The sequence below is a fragment of the Amblyomma maculatum genome, chromosome 6 (genome assembly GCF_055883805.1).
Source record: "Amblyomma maculatum isolate TAMU_Amacu chromosome 6, ASM5588380v1, whole genome shotgun sequence".
NCBI classification, from domain to species: domain Eukaryota; kingdom Metazoa; phylum Arthropoda; class Arachnida; order Ixodida; family Ixodidae; genus Amblyomma; species Amblyomma maculatum.
Genome location: NC_139349.1, coordinates 48,749,114 through 48,770,089, shown reverse-complemented (window position 1 = coordinate 48,770,089; position 20,976 = coordinate 48,749,114). Strand labels below are relative to the sequence as shown.

The window sequence follows — 20,976 nt, the reverse complement described above, 5'->3', positions numbered from 1 at the left end:
AAGTTCTGGCTACTAGATTGGATCGGTTTTTCTTCAGTTTACAACAGGTACAGCACTAATGCTGATCTATTTTATTTTATTTTGTCTAGGCTTTAGTGCTTCAAGGCTGTAAGTGTACAACACCCTTGTCACACGGGCACTTGTAAGGCCTTTGGAATAAAGGTTCTTTGCTCCAAAGGCGGTTGGCGCGCAGCTACACGGCAAAGTCTCGAGACCTTTGCGAAAAAGACCCGTGGCGCGGTCGTCAGCGGCCTTTAAGCTGCGTGAAGGAGCAGCCCAAACATCAGCGCCAGCGAGTGAGCTCGGAAGACAAAGACGTTGACGCAAATATAATTTTGAATATTATATTTAAGCCTAATTCAATTCAAGGGTTAATTTCACATTGCAATGAACAAATATGGACTGCTGAGATACCACTTCAATTGTTTTTAGCAGCCGTATCGACATACACATGCTTTGCTTTCCTCCTTCTGCAGTGTTTTTACTTCATTACCCTTTTTGTTGTGCGCTCATTTTTAGTTGTGCAATATTTGTTGGCTAATGTACTATTTATTTCATTTGCCACCTTTTGTTAAACTTTTATATATTTAAAGTGATTTTGCTGGCACTAATGGGGGTTGCATCGGTTATCATCATCATCATCGTATCTATCTCCTTTGCACTTGCCGTGTAGCTGTTCTGCCTTCCTTCTTTGGGCCATACTTTGGGCGACTCAGTGAGCATCTGGGTTTGAGGCTTACTTCTAGAAAAAAACAAGCACTAAAAGCTATTTGACGTCCTATCCGTCCAGAAGAGCAACATATCCTCCTTTCCACTTTGGTCCTGGGCGCGCATGCGCAGTTCACGGAGCCGGCTCTCTGCAAGTTCAGGTCTGTTCCGCTGCTCCTTTTTGGTTTTGCTCCTTTAGAGCTATAGGAATCAACATTATTGGACAAAAAAATTAGTCTTCCAGGGTGGTCCCCTACTAGTCAAACCTCCTTTGCAGTAAAGACCTTGGAGAAGTTCCTTGGGACCAGAGCATAACTTGGTTGTGTCCACGACCTCCTCTATAGAGGAGGTCGTGGTTGTGTCAGTGAAGTTTTGTTTGAATGCCCTATTCTGCAGGTCGTAAATTGTTCCGTGTTATTCTTTCTGGAGAACTGTTGGGAAACGTGTTCGTGGCCATTTCGAAGCCTAAAAAGCGTGTCTCCCACTTTGCAATATTCTTATGTAATATTTTTTACTTTTACATTTACACTGCTCTACCATGTCCCGCCTCAGTTAATCAAAGTGTGTCCTAACCTAGTGAAATCAACTTAGAGCTGTTGAGAGTGGAGTGGCTTGGTCTGCAGTAGTTTTCATTCTCCAAACATTTTTAATTTATCAAGACTAATTAGTTACTTATATGCTTAAAGAACAAAAAGTCAATACAGAAGTTGTAGAACGTCCCGAAAAACAGCTTACCGAAATGCTTTCATCAAATTACCATTCATGCAGTGCACAACTTTTTTACTTGTCTCGAACATAACTTAGGCAGTAAAAAGCTTCCATGCGACAGCAGTACTACGTTAGCCTCGAGACTCTGAGAGCATAATTCACTTTTCTTTGGTGCGTTGTGCCCGCGAAGAAACTTTGTGTCAGTCTGGGGTGAGCGATGTGAGCTAGCAATCCCGTCACAGGATTGCTTTATTTGAATGGCAATAAAGTAAAGATACACAAAATGTATCTTAATGGAAACGTCACAGCTAGCAGTATTTCAAAATGGTCTAAATTCTGTATTGATTTTTGGTCTTCAAGAAAAAATATACTGCAGGCTAATCCAGGTGACTCAAAACTCTTAGTTGGATACATTAGACTAGGGCATTCCATGTTTTTAAAAGCTTGTTTACATTTAGCTGGGACACCTGGTGTATTATTGTTAATTGCAAATGCCTTCAGAGCCTTAGATGGCAGAAGCAAAAAAAATAGCTAGTGGTTTAACTGGTTAACCCTGGAGGGAAACGAAAGCTTCACATACATGGCTACGCTCATTACCAAGCTTGCATTGAACACATTATGTGTTTCTCCAAACGTAAAGCCCGTTCTTCGTCGGTCTCCGGCACGCCACCTTTGCAGGGCCTCATTCCGGCAACCCTTTGCGTTCCGACGTGTGACTGTAGCAGGGTGTTCGTCGTGCATTTTGCGCAGTGTTGTAACCTAGGGCTCCTATTTATACATGTATTGCCCCCTCTAGGACCCTCTACAATTCCACGTCACACTGACATCGCCTCACGTGAACTTTTCACGGGCCACTTGGTGGCCTACGTGACTATGCCCATAGTCGCATGGCGACCACCAGTCTTAACACATTTGATCTCTAAATCTCGTGAAAACCGTGCTCACGTGACCTTAACTGGTCATGGGCCACTTGATGGCCTACGTAACTGCCCAGTCACATGGCGACCACCAGATCACGTGGCCTTGACCTTGACAGCTTGACGACCTTGACAGAGGTCACGGGCTACTTGGTGGCCTACGTGACTATGCCCCAAAGTCACATGATGATGACCAGGCTTAACACAGAAGTTTGATCTCTAAATCTCCCTCAAGGTGAAAAGCGTGCGTACCCTACGGCTCGATCTACCTACCGTATTGATCGAAGCTTTCGCTTCAAAAGAAAATCAGTTATATGGGGTTTCATGGCACATAAGTGACTAAAGTGATTAGCGTTTGACCTCTCTCATGATGTGACCCTAGCTTCCCAATATTTCCCCTTTTCCTGCAGGGTGCAGTTTTGTATTGCATCTGTGTTACGGAAGTCTTGTTCACGGCCTACAACTAAAGGAATAGTTTTGATTACTATAAATTTTAGGCCTTTACATTTGTTTATTTCACTGAACAACCTCACAAAAAGTTACCTGCAGTTCAAATAAAATTTGCATCTGTAAATTGTTCCTTTAAAATTTGACAGCAACTGATTCCTACTGGATTGCCGTGGTCAGAACTTCCAGTGAGGTGTCTGAAAGGTATGGATTGCTCAGTAATGTTGCATGCTAGGCGATGCGTTTATTTTTGTTGTGTGTGGGGCAGATTTATGTTGAACGCATCATGTTTTGGTTAGCCATCGTTTCGGTAGTTATAACGCGTTTGATGCGCTAACTATATATTTTGGTTATGCCAGGATGACATTTACTATTGCTCTGACAGTGAGCCATTTGTGTAGCTATATGCTTTCCGACAAAATGCCATGCTTAGCGTTAACATGCTGGGAGTATATCCCGCACTTGGTGCAGAACTTTGGAGGTTCTCCCTCCCCGTATAGAAAAGGTGGAAAGAATCGGTTTGTTTGTAATTTTCTCCATGTCTCTGCACTTCTTAGGTGTGAGAGACCGATCTGGAGGTGGGAGGTCTAGTCTTTCAATCCTGTGTGCAGCCGTGATTTCCATGTACGTGCTGAGCGGATAAGGGTGATTCCACGGCCGCCCGGGTGTAGATATTTCGGACGAGACCGTTAGCAGCCTCATTGCCTGTAATCCTCTCGTGAGCTGTGGCCCACATGATGGAGATCTTTCATATCCAATACCGATTGTCCAAGTATCTTAACCTCTTATTTCGAAACGATCCCCTTATTAAAGTTTCTTACTGCTATCTTGCAGTCGTAAAGTATGAATTTGGCTTTGGTGTTCCTGCGGGCTGATTCCAGAGCAGCCTCTTCCTCTATGAGCGAATTTCTAGTGCTGAGGGATCCGGTGAACCCCCATCTCATAGTCCCTGTCTGCAATTACTGCTACCCCTTCTAGGCTGCAGGCCGCATCGCAGTACGCAATTTGAGTAGAACCTAAATCTCGTGGTCTTTCTTATAACTTCGACTATGTGCCCTGCGCTTGTGTGTCGGGGGCATATTCGGAATTGGAGCGATCTTCAGTCTCTTCTGAACCTGAAGATCTAATTCTGCTGCCACGTATTACAGCTCCCTCTGGTTTTCTCCTATGCTGGCCAGGATCCTCCTGCTGTCGTGGAACTCGGTCTCTAGAGTTGCTTCTCTCTCACCGCCGTAGTGATTTCACGCCACGTGTTTGTATCCCCGTTTTCAATAGCTCAGTTGAGATGCTGGCGGGAATGTCTAGTGGCTTTTATATGCCCTCCTAATCAAAATATCTAGTTTTTGTTGCTCGCTCTGGCTAAGATTCGGGTAGAATAGCAGCTTGGGCATGTTGGTTATGCATCTTGAGGTAACAGCGCGGAACTTGGACGGGAGCACAGGATTAGAAGACTACACAACGAGCGCTGTTGTGTCGTCTTCTAATCTTGTGCTCCCGTCCACGTTCCGCGCTGTTACCTCAAGATAAGATTCGGGGTTGCATACGCGATCCTGCTAATAATAAACACGTGTTTTTTGTGCAAGAGGCAGTGCTCCCGCAAACCTTTATCTTTGAGTGAGATTCTACGATCCCAGTTACCTGAGACACATAATTGGCTAACTTGTTTATGACTATATTGTTTTTCCATTCTCAGAGAAGGAAGCCTAGAACCCTAGGTACCCTGCTGCCCCCACCATGCACCTCCACACATGTGTAGTTTTGGAAGGCCGAGTGTTATTGCACACGCGCTAGCAGAGTTTACAACCATTTATTTCGGCGCGTTCGGTCGGCTACAAGAGAACGATAAGCACGCGCACACACACGCAGCCGTTCCCCGCTCTCTTCCAGTCCCAGTGGGCCTTTTCGTACCACCTGCGCGCACGTCTCGACGTGACCACTTGCCACGTGGTGTCGCCTTGTTCGGTGGCCGATTGTTCATCACCACAGTGTCTAGAATGTCGTCCGACGGTGCTTTTATACAGCCTTCGATTACGCCAGACGGCGCAGCAACAGCGTATCGCAAGCCTATCCCGTCTTTGATTTAGCTGCGCAGAGCATTGATGGGCAGAACGTCGAAAAAGGTCCGGCAGCTGCATCAACAATTCTAGGGGCACTTTGGACTACTAAAGTGCCCACTAGCGCGGTCGTCCGTAGCCCTTCACTACGGCCCCACTTTCTTTTATTTCCACATTCTTCCCTTCCCTTGTTATGACGGTGGTGATGCGAAAACTAGTGAGGGCCAAAAAAAAAGAAATGTCGCCGTTCCATAGGCAGCCTTGTGGCTTCTGGTCGTGGCCTCCAGGACGCCTAGCGGCGACTTCCGTTGCCCATGTCGTAAGCTGTTGTTGAATATGCGGCTCCGAGCTGGCCAAAGCAGCCTCTCACAGCTGCGGGCTGTTTAACTGCCAGGATTTAGGGGGAAAGTGTGGCGGATATGAGTAAAGAATGCAAGCATAGTCTGCTAGGGGATAGCTGCAGAGCGTGCATTTGAGTGAGAAGGCACCGGGATGAATAAAGGAAAGACTCGCAGGGCCGGGAGAGGAAAGTGTGGGCCTGCAAAATGGCGCCACGTGCTCTGTTCGACATGGCAGGGACTTGAGAGGGGAGGAGGGAGAGATAAGCGGGAGTTGCGGTGATGAAGGTTGATGTCATGGAAAGTGAGGAGGGAGTCGCGTGTCCATCCCGTAGTGGAGGCAAGCTCGGTCGGTCACCTCGAGCGATGGAATTTGCCGCCTCATTTCCTGGGTGCACTGCATGGGATAGAACCCAGAATTGGATAGGACGGGAAGGGAGAGGAGTGCTCAAGAATGTCAAGCGCAGAGGAAGAGATTAGACTGCAAAGTTCCGGACTGCGGTCTTAGAGTCGCTGAATATGAAAAGGGCCAGGGGGGTTGGCAACGGCGACGGCAATAGCTGGTTCCTCTGCGGCAGTGGAGGTGAGAGAAGGGATAGTGGTGATGGAGAGGAGGTAAGTGTATGAGCAACAGTGGCCAAGGTATGGTGCCGCATATCGCGTCGAAAGGTGTGGTGACGCATCAACATAGACAGCTTCGGACTGTGTACTACGTACTGGCGCCAGAGGGTGGACGTGCGGGCAGATCCGCAGGCGGCGTGATGCTCAATGTGCATGTTCTTGGGAAGAGGGCTGACTGAGCACGGAGAAGAGAGGAGGGTAAGGGATGGCTGACAGACAGGGGACACACATGTCAAGCGAAGGGGAAGACAGAAGGCTCTAGAAGGGTACGAGATAGACGATCGAGTTGTGCCGTGAGATGGGCCTCCAGAAGTTGAGTATTGTGGACGCCCATCGCCAGTTGAGAAGTGGAGAACACAAGAGCCGAGTTGTAGGTTTGCCGTATGAGATGGTTTATTTTGTTTTCAGCACGAGATAAAGATAGGGGAGGGAGTAGAAAGACGGCTGTGGACAATGACCTGTGCAAGATGACGGAGGTCGTGCTCGTCCATGCCGTGATGCCGGTTAGCAGCCCGTCGGATGAGATGGAAAATCTGGTGGACGGTGGTGGTAAAGCGAGAAAGGACATCAGTGTGTTTGCCATTGGACTGCATGATAAGGAGAGCGGGAATATGGATACAGGAGACAAGAAACGGGGTGTGCGTCGATAGGTGGGAACCGTGCCTCGAGCCGGAAGGAGCAGACAGCCTTTCTCTCCAAGATTGCATGGTCACCCAGAGGGTGGAAAGCATTGGAGAGGTTAAGAATGGTAGCTAGACCATGAGCCATAGGGAGAAGGGTGATGTTGAAGAGAAGGGGAGAGCGAACAAAATCTTTGGGGGTACCTTGATTTCGTAGTGAAAACTGGAGAGGAGAAGGGGTCGAATGAGATCTCAGCCATGCGACGGGCAAAAGCCGTGATGTAACCGTCGACACGAGGACCCATGTTAAGGATGGAAATGGCGTCTAGGACAGCGGTAATGAGGACTTCAAAGGCTATCGTCAAGTCCAGCGACAAGATCACGTGGGTGCGTTTGGCCTGAAGAGGGTGAAGGACCTCTTCGGAGGGCCAAACTTCGAATCGGGGAAAAGGAGGTTGTCCTCGAGGAAGCTCTGGAAGCGGTCGAGAACGATGTGCCAGAGAGCTTACCAAGACGAGAGATGGGGGAAATAGGGCGGAGATTTCGGATATCTGGGTTTGCCAGGTTTGGGGATGAAAGTGACCTTAGCGTGGATCCTATCGCTCGGTCGTCCAAAGCCCTACACTATGGCACCTCTCTCTGTTTTCACTCCCACCTTCGCGATGATGCAACATATAAAGTTCTGCTTTAGCCGAGCCATACGGGAATGCCTGCGTGACCTAGGGATAACTTAAATGGCTCTTGGCAGGCTGATTCTGATGTCACCCTCCCATATGAAAGAAGAGGCCCGAGTTGACCACTCCTGCCAAACGTAATGCTAGGAAGCCTTACATCCAGTTAGTGCTAAGCCATGCTGCCAACTACCGCCTTCCACTTAACGAAAGCGTTACGGACGGACGGACATGATCTGCGAGCATGAGCTGTTAAAGGCTGTCGCCTTTCATATTCGGAAGCGCGGACGCTTCCTCTGTCCTGTCCTCGCGTCTGTCTTCCCCACTCCTCTGCCTCCTTCCCCAGCTCCCGCACGTCTACAGCCATCGCCTTCGCCGGTGCCAACTGAGGAGCCGATGAATACGACACCATCGGCTTCGTCATAGCGCGCCTCCTCTCCAACTAGTAGCCCCCCGCACAAATGCCGATTTCCTTCATCAGATGCTGTTGCCTCAGAGCGTGAGGTCGTTCGCCAGCTTCCTTGGAAGCATTTTGAGCAGCTCATCATGGCCCGTTTCGCGCAAATCGAGGAGCGCATCTCGACTATCGACACTCGCGTTGCCGTCATTTAATACTGGTACTACCTTGGGGTAACACACAAAACACTTACAAGCGCAACTTACTCTTGACTGTCATCCACAATGAGTGCCTTTCAGTTATTAATGACTGCGCTCACCGCACCAGGATCGGATCAAGTGTCCAACAACATACGAACCTCGACCTTTTCCTCGCCAAAAATGTTTTCGATTCGATCTGGACTAATACAGGGGTCTCAATCGGTAGCGACCGCTATATTCTCTGCACCACATTCCCACTCCCCTCACTTGCTTACACCTCTACTCGTCTGACCCACGTTGTTGAGTGGGATCGCGTCTGCTTCACTCGTCTCTACTCCCCCTTAGCTCATATCTTCTGCCTGGACTGAGACCCTTCTGGCGAACGTCCGCACTGCCACATCCACACTTCTTGCAGCACCACACACCACTACTGTGGATAGCTAGACGGCTGCACCTTTGGGAAGCCTATCATGCTTTCCACCTATGCTGGCAGGCCCAGAAACACAATCGCTGCCTGCGTCTCCGTTTGGCCCAGGAGCACTTTCTTCTTCGGCAACAGTGGAGTCAGACCTGAGACCGGATGACCGGAAACCTGGGTCTTCGCGAAATGTGGTCGCTTCTTAAGGTGCTGCTAGACCCTACACACACCAAAGGCTCCCAGCGCAAATATCTCCCATCTCTTACACTCGTCCTCGCTCACCGACACTGAATTCCTGGAGGCCCTCCGGGACCGCTACCTCTGCACCGACCCCCCTACACCCCTTCCTGATTGCGCCGGGTCCCACAATCCCGATCTTTAGGCGGATATCTCCCTGGGAGAGGTACGTGCGGCGCTGTTTATGCACACCGGCCTCGGGAGTGGACCGCATCACTAACAAGGCACTCCGAAACCTAGATACATCCTCCCTCGAAGCCTTTCTAATGGCGCCTGTTTTAGTTTCTAGCTGATTCTTGTAGTTTTTCCCTCACATTTAGTACTATGTCTTACTTTTCATGAGCCAGGGTCTTAAAACCGAGCCTCTCTATTGTATCGTCTAAATTTCTCAAGCGAACTGCCATTAAATGCGCGGCGGACACGTTTCTTGTTGAGGAGATGAAACAGGTGGAGCAAAATAGGCAAAACAAAAATGCGCAGAGTGTACTGGCCAGCACAAAAGAACACATAACAGTTCATTATTTTCGTTTCATGTTTCCCTTTCTATTATCGATTTTCTGGCAACCCGCCCTTATTTCACGAATATCGATTTGACGTCTCTGCAGCCGGCGCGAATGAAAGGGGAGGAGGTTGTCGCATCTGAATCGGGACCAAGTACAGCATAGTCCACTCAGCCCGCCTTACATCCCCTCCCCCGCCCCGCGCTGTACGGTCACCGTCGCAACATCCATTCTAGTTCTCGCGATGTCTCCCCCGTACTGGCGCGGACGGCTTCTCGGATTTCAAAACACTGGGCGGCGCTGTGCCTGACGGTAGGCTGAGGCACAGGGCGATCGGCCGGCCCGTATATACGGCTGCTTTCCGCTGATTGTGAGTAATGACGCGGCTCGAAACGAGGCTCTGCCTCCGAAGTTGGGTGCAGGGACACTCAGCTGGGCTATGTGCTCCACTGCCTTCCCGCCTCATGGGGACAGCGCTGACTGAGTGCCGCTCTTTCAGCTGGACCGCTCACTTTGCGCGCAGTTCCCTGTCGTCTGAGTTTGCACTTTGTAACAAAAAAAGAAAGAAATGAGCAAACACGTTTCCTCGAAGAACTGCATGTATCGAGGAGCCCGGGTGCAGGCCGAAAGTTTCTACGTGCGGTTCCCGCTGTTGTGCAGAACAGGCGTGCATGGCACCACAGGAAGGGGCCCTGAATGCCCGTAAAACTGAGAATACAGTTCTCGGTACATGCAATGAGCTATGTCCTTGCGAGATTTGAAATTATAGCGTTCAGAGATAGCACAGGTTTCGAGTTCTCGTTTATAGCTTTCGTTTTACCTGTGCTTCTGATCAGTGTGGAATAGAGAAAAAGAGGGGGGGGGGGGGGGGGGAGTAGAAGGAGAACCTTAAGGGAATTGTGCATAAACGAAGATAAACAGAAACAGAAAATTGCTGTTGTAAGAGGTGTGATAGGGCTGTATACTCTTCACGAATATCTTTGTGCAGCAAGTCAGGGAACTGAGGAATCGGAGAATTGAGGAGTTTCCTCATGCATTGCCACACTCGGTGCTATCAGTCAAATGGCCGTGAAAAGTTTTGATTGGTTGGGCTTTTTAAGGGCCACCGAAGCGGCACTATACACTGGCGTTGTTGCATTTCACTGCCAGCGGCTCCTGCGGCAAGGCTCGAGGAAGAGAATGCATAGGCCTATACACGTAGCCGCTGAACACCAGATTTAATAAAGAACCCCACTGAATGTCGTAGCAACTAAACTACGGCGAATGCAGAGGCAGGCCTAATCAAGGTGATCTACTCGCGTAATCAGCTTTGAGGGATGCGGAGCTTCGTTGAATAGGTACAAAAAATTACAGGGAGCTCTCAAGTCTTCTACGCGCGGAAATGCGAAAACCTCACGAGTTCTGTTCCACCGCCTGGTGGATTCGCCCGACACTAGGCTCGCGGACCGCGCCCGCGCTCGCCCAAATGGCGTAATTACCGAGGTTATATTGAGAGCGGTTTTCTTGGACTGGTGAGTGCTTCAGACATAATGACCCGACAGCGAGCTGACCCGGACCTTCGACCTGTCATTGATCACCTGCAGGGTCGCGCTGCTGATATCCCTCAGCAATTTGCTCGGAACCTGTCTGCTTTCTGTGTCCGGAATGGCGTCCTATACAAACAGAACTCCAGCACTGTTGACCGAGCGTTCCTCCTCGTAGTGCCAGCCGACCTCCGTGCCGATATCTTTTTTGCTTGCCATGATGAGCCCACCTCTGGCCACTTGGGCTTTGCACGCACACTCGCCCGAGTTCGTCAAGCCTATTATTGGCCTAAACTTGCTGACGCCGTTCATCGCTACGTCAGAGGCTGTCGTGAGTGCCAACGTCGAAAGGCTCCACCTCTCAAGCCAGCGGGTTTGCTCCAACCTATTGCGCCTCTCCGAACACCGTTTGACCAAATCGGCATCGACCTTCTGGGCCCATTTTCGCTGACACCGGTCGGTAACAAATGGATTATAGTCGCGACCGACTATCTCACACGGTATGCTGAAACCAAGGCGGTGAAGCGTGGCACGTCATCTGAGATCGCCCAGTTTTTTATGCAGCAAATCGTGTTGCGCCATGGCGCACCGTCCCAAGTAATCACCGATCGAGGCAAGGCGTTTACGGCACAACTTATGCACGACGTATTTGAGCTGAGTCACACGGGCCATCGCAAAACCACTGCTTATCACCCACAGACGAATGGCCTCACGGAGAGACTCAATAAAACGATCACCGACATGATTGCAATGTACATAGACTCCCAGCATAAGACCTGGGACGAGATTCTCCCGTACGTCACATATGCCTACAACACTGCCATTCAAGAGACTACGCGTTTTACGCCATTTCGCCTGCTATATGGACGCGACGTTCAGACGATGTTAGATGCCATGCTTCCGTGCTGCACGGATAATCCTCTCATCCCAGACGCTGAGCAGTTTGCTCAGCGCGCCGAGGAAGCACGTCAACTTGCCCGCATCCACATTCAGCAACAGCAGGGAAAGGATACGCGTCGCTACAACCTCCGTCATCGACACGTCACATACCAACCAGGAGAGCAAGTTTGGGTGTGGACACCGGTGCGCCGGCCCGGCTTGTCTGAAAAACTGATGTCGCGATACTTTGGACCTTACAAGGTTCTGCACCGTGTCACAGAAGTGACATACGAAGTCCTTCCAGCGGGTACTGTGCAGACCTCGCGTCGGCAACCACGCTCCGAGGTGGTGCACGTTGTCCGCATGAAACCGTATTTCACGCAGTAATGTGCAGTGTACTATGCACTCGTTTAGTTGTGTAGGGCACCGCCTCCGTTTTATATTCGTTTTCTGTACTGACTTGCATCGCCCATCGCTCGCGCCCAGTCTGTGCTTTCGGTTTTTTTTTTTTTTTTTTTTTTTTTTTAGGAGGGGGAGTAATGCCACCTGGTGTCCCTGATGTTCTTAGGTGGCACCTGGAAGAAAAGGACGCCGACGTTGTCTCGCGTGCTGTGCGCGGAACTTTGCCTGCTGGTTCAGCTCCTTCCCGTCCTCTTAGTCACGTCTAGCCCTGTTGTCCGTGACAATATGAAGGAGCAGCGCGGATGAACTTCATGAAGAAGACGGTGTCAACGATGCTCACTGCACAGCGCGAGTGTGTATAGCGGTTGGAACTTGATTTTATTAACTTATCACATTACCGTCAGCGCCTTCTGGCATTACAGTGTGTGGGGAGGGGGGGCATAGTTTTAGAAAGGGACTGCTGGCAGTACGTTATATCTGGCTACCCGCAAGAGCATTTGTCTTCACTGTCACTGACTGACCCTTTTAGGGTACCTAACTCGATGGATGTCGTGAAGTTACTCTCTGGTGAGTCTCTTGCACGCTGCTCTGCCTTCAGCCTTGATGTTGAGAACCTGTTTTATTTCCTTCCGTGGTCTCTATTAATGAAAAGCGTTAAGAATGGCATCACCCTTGATAACTACGAGGTGCCATTCATTCAGAGGTGTGGCATTTCTGTGCTGGCATTTTTGGAAGTCATCATTCTACCTGGATTCTACCTCAGTTCAATGGAAGGATAAGAATTTTGTCCAGAGATCGGGCATCTGCATAGGCTCTAGGGTTGCCCCGGTGCTTAGTGATATTTACCTTGGTAGGATCGATAGACAAATAGAGCAAATGTTGGATGACAGGATCATCAAGGTGATGAGGTACGTTGATGATTTTGCTGTCTTCACGTGCACCGAGGACCCTAATGTTATGGTGATTGAAGAAGTTAATATGGATTGAAGTTCTCAGAGGAACCATCTAAGGAAAGATGTATACAGTTTTTGGACATCAAGGTTATGTTTCCAACAGGACATCCCTGCTATTCCCCCCGGTCGACCAGGTCACTGCTCAGTTTCGACTCCGGACACTTAAGAACCGTCAACATGTCTCAAGGCGGCACTCGCGACATCACGCCCGCACAGAATGAATGCCTCCTTAGAATTCCAAGTCGGTCGCCTGAAGGAAGCAGGCTTTTCAGAAGTGACTCTGGGACAAATGTGTGAGCGAATGGTCAAGCGGATGAAAAAATAAACTTCGCAAAAAAAAAAAAAAACAATATGGAAGATCGCAAGATAGAATGGTAGCCATCGATTAAGTTCACGGATTTTCACACCGCTTGAAGAAAATTGGTAAACAATACGATGCCAAAGTCGTCTTCAAAGCCGATAACAAGCTAGGGAAGCTGTGTCCAGCGGTCGGCACGCGCTTGAGAAATGGGCTTAAGAACCCCCCAAAAATGCAGTGTCTGCCATGATGAGGTGTATTTGTAATGCAGGGCGGGGGTAGTGTATCAAATTTCCTTGTCCTGTGACAAGACCTACATTGGGCAGACCGGGCGATGTCTGAATACACGCTTAATAGAACACCGTGATTCCATGGAAATACCCAGTTCCGACCTGGTTCTTCACTGTCAAACCTGGAGAGGGTGCAAACCGGACTCTAAGAGCACGCGCACATCGTACCTAAACTCTAACCAAGTATCGCGCGAAGTGATTGAAGCATTTTTTATCTGGCAAGACGGGGAGACTAAGTGGCAAGACAGTCTGTTAGCCTTCACAAGAATGAGATTGCGTGGTTGCAATCAGTGTTCACTCGGCGAAAGTTTTTTTTTTTTCTTTTTTTGCTCACAAGATGTAGATTACTGTGGCTAAGGAAACTTTCGTTAATCATGATATAGTTATTTTTTTCTGGCCCACGAATGTTAGTTTTTCGTGTGTAAAAAGCAGTCCTTCTTGAATAAAAATTCAGTTACTAGTCAACGCCCTGTTGTCTCACTTCTAGCCTGCCTGTCAACGCCCTGTTGTCTCACTTCTAGCCTGCCTGTGGGGGACAGCATCCAACGGGCGAGAGGGAATGCAAGAACAAGTACAAGATGCCGTATGTGCTCAAAAAACGGCAATGGGAACGCAAGATGGAAGCCAAGCAGCAACAACTGGATCCGAAAAGCTTTCCGCCGCTGCGAGAGCCGTCTGCCGAGAGACCCCGCGGAGATTCGAGGCAGCGCGACAGCAGCCGCAAGAGGGACAACAACAAGGGAGGCAGGAGCGCCAGCCGCCACAGACCGTCGCAATCGGGGGAAAGAGTCGCCTGGGCCGAAACAGTCAAGGCAAACATGGCAGAGAAGAGACAACCACCGGCCCAAAACGCCACGAAGAACTTCCAAGAAGAGAACGGGGTGGTAATAAAAGCCCTAAGAGACGAGAACGAGAAGCTAAAGCAGAGAATCGCCGAACAGGACGCAACCATCAAGGAAATCAACGCGAAGCTAACGACATTAATTGCGATGCAGCAAAAGCAGCAGCTGCTGCCGAAGCCCGCACAAGAGAGGAAACAAGAAGAGATAACCGAGGACGAACCAGAGGTCGAGGTGGACCCGAGAGCCACGAAAGCGGCGGGACCGGCTCCCAAGAGGAGAGCCATAGAGGGCGCCAGGGAACGAAAGACAATGGAGAGAATCGAAAAACAGGACGACAGACTCGACCGTCTCGAGGCGATCAGCAAGGTAACCAACGAAAGCCTTACTGCGCTCACGCAAACGGTTCAGCAGATGACAACGAACATACAGAGCACGATCCAGAACATGATGGCGCAAACGCAAGCACAGCTGCAGACGCAGATACAGGCACAAATACAAGGTATGGAAGCACAGATCACCGCCAAACTGCAGCAATCATGGACGGGACAGCACGTGCAGCAACATCCACACCACCAGTGAGAGACCTCTTGGTCTGGCACTGGAACTGCAACGGCTTTACCGGCAAGAGAGCGGTGCTGCAGCAACACTTGCAGCAACTAACGAGGAAACCAGACGTCATAATGATTCAAGAAACACACAGCGAAGAGACGCCGAGACTGCCGGGCTACCGGTCGCACGACAGCCCGCCGAGCAAAAGGGACACGTCCAAGGGCAAGGGCAGAGGGGTCTGCACCTTCGTTAGGAAAGGGATCACCTTCGTGGAACACGAAATGATCGGAAGAAGCGCCATCGAACACTGCACGGTGGAAGTAATCACGGGCAAGAAGAGGAAGGAGAGCACTTTCCTGGTGAACGTCTACAGCAATCCGTCCCACGGACAACAGAAATTCAAGGCACTGCTCCACAAGGCAACTTCAGTCGCGGGGAGCAATACGCTCGTAGTGTGCGGAGACTTTAACGCTCCGAGCCAAGACTGGGGCTACCACAGAACGACAGTCAAGGGGAGAGAGCTGATGCAAGACGCCACCGACGTCGGACTGAACCTAATCACGGATCCGGCCTTTCCCACCAGGATTGGCACTTCTGTTACGAGAGACACAACTCCGGACCTTACCTTCGTCAAAACTGACGGAGGATCAAGAGAAGCGAAATGGAGAAACACGGGCCAAGAGCTGGGCAGCGATCACTACATCGTGGAGGTCGTCGTACCGCTCGAAGGCCAAGGCAACACCGGCATAAGGAAGCATCGCATTACGGACTGGGACGCCTTTCGAAAGGCGCTATCCGCGGTGCAAGAGGACATTACGGACATCGAGCAATGGGCGGCCAACGTCGTTGAGACGACGGAAGGAGCCACCAAAGAGCTAGAGACGGACGAACGGATAGACAAGATGGACAGTCGGCTGGCCCACCTGATAGAAGCCAAGCAGTCCATAAAGGCGAGGTGGCAGAAGCGACGAACCAACCGAAGTCTAAGGAAGAAGATCGCCGAGCTCAACAGGCAGATCGAGGTCCACTGCAGGGTGCTATGCACCCAACAGTGGAACGAGGCCTGCAACGAAGCCGACGGACAGATGCACAAGGGCAAGACGTGGAACATGCTGCGGAACCTCCTCGACGAAACCAAGACCAAGGGCCACCAACACAACAACCTGGCCAGGATCCTACACAAGGCAATCTGCGAACACGGGGAGGACGAGGTCAAGCGGCGCTTGGACGCCAAGTACCTGCCGACCACCCCCACGGAAAGACACCCGGATTACCAAGGCAAAGAGAACGAGACGCTAGATCGCGACATCCAGACCTGGGAAGTCAGAGTTGCCCTGCAGAATCTCAATGGAAGGTCTGCCGCGGGTCCCGATCGAGTGACCAACAGAGCGCTCAAGAACCTCAACGAAGCGGCCATCGAAACGCTCACGAACTTCTACAACAAGTGCTGGCAAGAAGGAAGGCTACCCAAGCAATGGAAAGCAGCCAAGACGATCCTCATCCCCAAGCCTGGCAGGCCACCCAACATAGAGAACCTCAGGCCGATCTCGCTCACTTCGTGCGTGGGAAAGGTCCTCGAGCACGTTCTCATGAACAGGTGGCAGCGTTACCTGGAAGAATCGGAGTTTTACCCAAATTCCATCATCGGGTTTCGGAACAAACTCGGGACGCAAGACGCCATGATCTTACTGAAGAACGAGATCATCGACGATACGACGGGCACCAAGGACAACAGAGCCGTACTCGGGCTGGACTTGCAGAGCGCCTTTGATAAAGTGAGGCACTCGGCTATCCTGGCCCAAGTATCCAGGCTAAACATGGGCAGGAGGACATACCAGTACATAAAAGACTTCCTGACGGAACGGACCACCGAAATCTGTGCGGGAGACCTGCAGCTCGAAGAGAAGAAGCTGGGCAGCGTCGGAACTCCGCAGGGGTCGGTAATCTCCCCGCTACTCTTCAACCTCGTGATGATCGGGGTGGCCACCCGGCTAGAAAGAGTAGCGGGAGTCCGGCACACCATCTACGCCGACGACGTTACGCTATGGGTACCGGGAGGAAGCGACGGACACATCGAGACAACGCTGCAAGAAGCGGTCAACGCCATCGAGGAGCAGCTGGACGGGTCTGGACTCGTTTGCTCTCCGGCCAAGTCAGAACTGCTGGTGATTCCCCCGAAAGGATCGGGCAGGAAAAGAAAGAATATGGAAGTCAAGTACGAGCGTCCCAAGATCACGGTCAAGACGGCAGGAGGACAAGTAATACCGGAGGTCGAGAAGATTCGAGTACTCGGGCTGCTCATCCAGCGAAACCGAGCCAACGGTGAAACGGTCAACAAGCTCGCGGGCAAAGCGGCTGCGGCAATGAGACTCATCAAGAGGGTGTCCAACAGAAAAGCGGGGATGAAGGAGGAGAGCCTGACTAGGCTCGTTCAATCCTTCGCAGTTAGCCACATAACGTACGTGGCCGCCTTCCACAACTGGAGGCCGAGTGAACGTAACAAGATAGACGCCACCATACGCAAGGCATATAAGGCGGCACTCGGTCTCCTCGGGAGCACGAGCACCGAAAAATTCATGGCGCTGGGAGTCCACAACACGCTGGACGAAATAGCCGAAGCACAGAGAACGGCGCAACTCGAGCGTCTCTCTGAAACGAGAACCGGAAGACAGATACTGCGGGACCTTGGCCTCGAACCGAGGGAAGGCAAGCAGCAGAAAGACGTACCTATACCAGATAGCATCAACAGAAAGCTCAGGGTCTTCCCGATCCCGAAGAACGTGAACCCCGAGCACAACAGGGAGCGGAGGTTGGCGAGGGCCAGGGCTCTCGTAGACCTCCACGCCAGAGAAGAAGGCGCCGCCTACGTGGACGCGGCGGAGTATCGAGGGAACACCGACGCATACGCGGCGGTGGTTGTCGGGGCATCGACGGGTGCAACGAAGACCGCGGTGAGCGTCCGGACTCGAGAAGCGCACCGGGCGGAGGAGGTGGCCATCGCCTTGGCCGTTTCCGACCCCGGATGCACTACAGTGTTGTGTGACTCTAGAACGGCAGTGAAGAACTACGCCAAGGGTAGGGTATGTAGTGAGGCCGCGCGCATACTGCGCAAGGCCGAAGACATCGAACGCAAAAGTCCTGTGGTGATCAAGTGGTTTCCGGCCCACATGGGCAGTGACGTGTCGGAACGCGGAAACGTGAACCACAACGAGACGGCCAACTCGGCCGCGCGAGGACTAACCAACCGCGCGGCTGCAAGCACGGCCGACTCGGAGTCTTGGTCGCGGCGCAGTGCCAAGGACAAGATGACCACCTTCAACGAAATAGTGAAATGGTACAGACTGAACAGACAGACTATGCCGCCACCTCACCCGGGGCTTACCCGGAAGGAGGCAGTGTTATACAGACAGTTACAGACAGGGTCCCTGCTTACCCCGGTGCTAGCTAAGCACATGTGTCCGAGTGTGCACGCGAGCGACATGTGTAGACTATGCGCGAAGGAGAGAGCCACCGCGGCTCACATCCTTTGGGACTGTAGAGTAAATCCGCGCGAAGCCAGCGAGAAGACGACGATCCCGCCGCAGCTAGAGGCTGCAACGAGGAGCTGTGATCAAGAGACACAACTCAAGGCCGTCCAGCAGGTCTCGGCAGCTCTAGAGAGGCAGCGACCGAGCGAAACCGAGGAGAGGGGGGGCAGCACCCCCAAGAAGGGGGCGGCGGCCCTCTCGAACCCGCGGAAGTAGCGAGGGACGTAACAAGACCTCAAGGAGCACAACGCACGAGACTGACGTAGTGGCCGCGTCGCGGTAAAAGCTTGTCCTCCCTGCGTGGAGGGAGCCTAACCGATTCTGCAGGCATTTTAAATAAAAGTTGTTCTCTCTCTCTCTCTCTCCTGTCCGTGTTTTTTCACGCTGTTAGACCATGTCTGATTTGTATCGAAACCAACTCGCCCAGTTTTCTGTCCTCCAGAAGCATGAAAACAGCGAGCCTTTGTTGCGGCAGATGACGCCAGTATCCACAGATCTAACTCGTATGACGCCGAAACAGCACACCACGTTGCAGCGCTTCGAATAGCTATGCATGAGGTGCTGTATTTAGATGACACCTTGATTATCTGGGTTTTCTGCTATCTCAGCCAATAATAAAGAATAAGGTCAAATACTGAAAATGTATTTTTACCATAGGCGTAAAATGAATGCACGTGTTTTTAGTTAGATATCGAATCGGTTTGGTTTAGGAAGCTTAATGTTCCAAATCTACATTGAATATGAGGGACGTAGGGGGGCTCCGCAGCAGTCGTGTGCCGTAAGAGCCACCGCGTGAAAAGAAGAGGGGGGGGGGGGGGGGACGCATGCCATATGATAAATACAAAAAATGAGTCACAATTCACATACCGCGTTAAATGCACATAGACTATTGTAATTACAGATTTTATGGACACAAGCAGGCGAAAATGAATGAAATATGCCTTTATAAAAAGTTGGTAATAGGTCGCTAAATAGTAAACAAATGAGCAGAAAAATCTTCGACACAACGTCTTTAACAAATGAGACGGATTAAAAGACGTGCCCACGTTAAATGAATATTCTACGACAATACAAATGAAGGTGGCGGCAAGAGCCCCGTTACGCTAAAAGCGATAACAGTCCCATTAGTTCATCGCGAGAACTGATATGAATCAGCAGTGGCCGATCACCTATTAGGTAGGCTTCTCGGGTGGCTTTTCGGGCGACCTGACCAGGCCGGCCTCCACCATGTCCTCATGTCCTGCGCTCAAGGTCTTGTAGTAAGCTTCGTAGATGGCCGTGATTGCACGGAGCTGATCTTGCAGCGCTACCGACGTAATGAGCATGCACAACATAAACATGTTGAGCACCATTCCAACGCCGACGAAGACGACCAGGTGGTCTGTGATGTACGTCAGAGCGGCGTCGGCGCAGTTGCGCGTGTAGACTCGTCTCCAGGCCACGTGGTCCTCCTCAAGAAGAACGCCATGGCCGCAGAATCTGGGCGTTTGCACGAGCTTCGAGTCGTTCACGCTCAGGATCCGGCTACGGCAGCACGAATGAGGCACGGAGCATCGCTCGCGACTCGGGTTTCCCTGAACGCAGTGGAAGTACTCGTTGCGGTCCCAGTCACGGAAGTTTTCGGTCGAGAAACCGCAGCACTCCATCGACGATTGCAGCGAGTCGACCAGGTACTGGAAGTATTCACTGTGCCGGTAGCCCTGAACAAAATGGATGTACGCGCTCTCTTTGAGGTGGTCGCGCGCCGAGTGGGGCCCCAGTGCGCCTCCGATGGAGAGCGCGCTGTTGCCCAGGATGAGAGCGGCGACAAGGGCCTGGTAGGCCTCGAGCACGACGGCGTTCTCACGCAGCGCTCCTACCAGGCCGAAGGCGGCAACTGTGCCGAGGGTCACGCTGAGGCCGATGATCAAGGCGTCCAGGTGCATGAACAGGGTGAAGAGGAAGGACTTGTTCAGCAGGTTGTGCAGGAGGCTGTTCCGCTGCGAGGGCCGCACCGCGAATGAGTACATGGCGCACCAGAGAGCGACAAGCGCGATCAGCACGACCGTCAGGTTCACGCCCACCATGACGGCGCGTAAACTGGAGTGGGCGTGCACCGAAGTGGTCGTAGAGATGCTCTTGTCGCCTTCCACGGGGTCTTGGGAGTCTCCGACAGGACGCGTGGCTTCTGTTTCCTGCAACGGTGGGCTTTGCTGGGTCTTCACCGCCATGGTTCTTCGTCTTCTTCTGGCACTACGGGTGAGTCATGGTTGCTAGTCGATCGATCGGTCGCCGCGTGAAATTCCAAGTGCCCATTTTGGACAGAGAGAGAGAGAGAGAGAGAGAGAGAGAGAGAGAGAGAGAGAGAGAGAGAGAGAGAGAGAGAGAGAGAGAGAGAGAGAGAGAGAGAGAGAGAGTAAACTTTAATTGGTTAACGGAATTGTAGGTGGTTTCCTCAGTCCAGGATGCCATTGGCTTGGGCTGCCTGACTCGAGTGAAACGGCAAAAGCAAAGAGGATTGGTCGCGAAGTGTAAAAAACATGCGAGTACGAAAAGAGGTTTACCTTACAAGATTTTTGAAATGTTTAGATAAAACTGAATCGTGGTCACTTGCAAGAAAATATGAACCGAGGAACATCTTTAGTATGACAGCCTTATTGATTCTAAAAGAAAAGAAAAAGCTCCTCTTGTGGAGTGTGCATACCTGTTACCCTGCCGAAATAAGGAGACTGAAAGGGAAAGAAAGAAAACACAACTCCCATATTAATTTTCTTAACGTTTTCTGGGCTGCTAACGTTTTCTGAAACGTTTCATAGCCGCGAAGAAAGATTACGCAGGTTTAGATGTGAGTCAAAGTAAATGATTGTAAAGAAGTTTTCGTGGAAGAGAAATGTAGAA

At 51.1% G+C, this 20,976-nt stretch overlaps 1 protein-coding gene across 1 annotated transcript; it reads right to left on the bottom strand.

Moving 5' to 3' along the window:
- Positions 1–19,271: 19,271 nt before the first annotated feature.
- LOC146185690 (tetraspanin-33-like) lies at positions 19,272–20,309 on the bottom strand. Its single transcript, XM_084607898.1, has one exon. It carries the CDS (start codon positions 20,307–20,309, stop codon positions 19,272–19,274), a length of 1,038 nt encoding a protein of 345 aa, XP_084464024.1.
- Between the last annotated feature and the right edge of the window lie 667 nt (positions 20,310–20,976).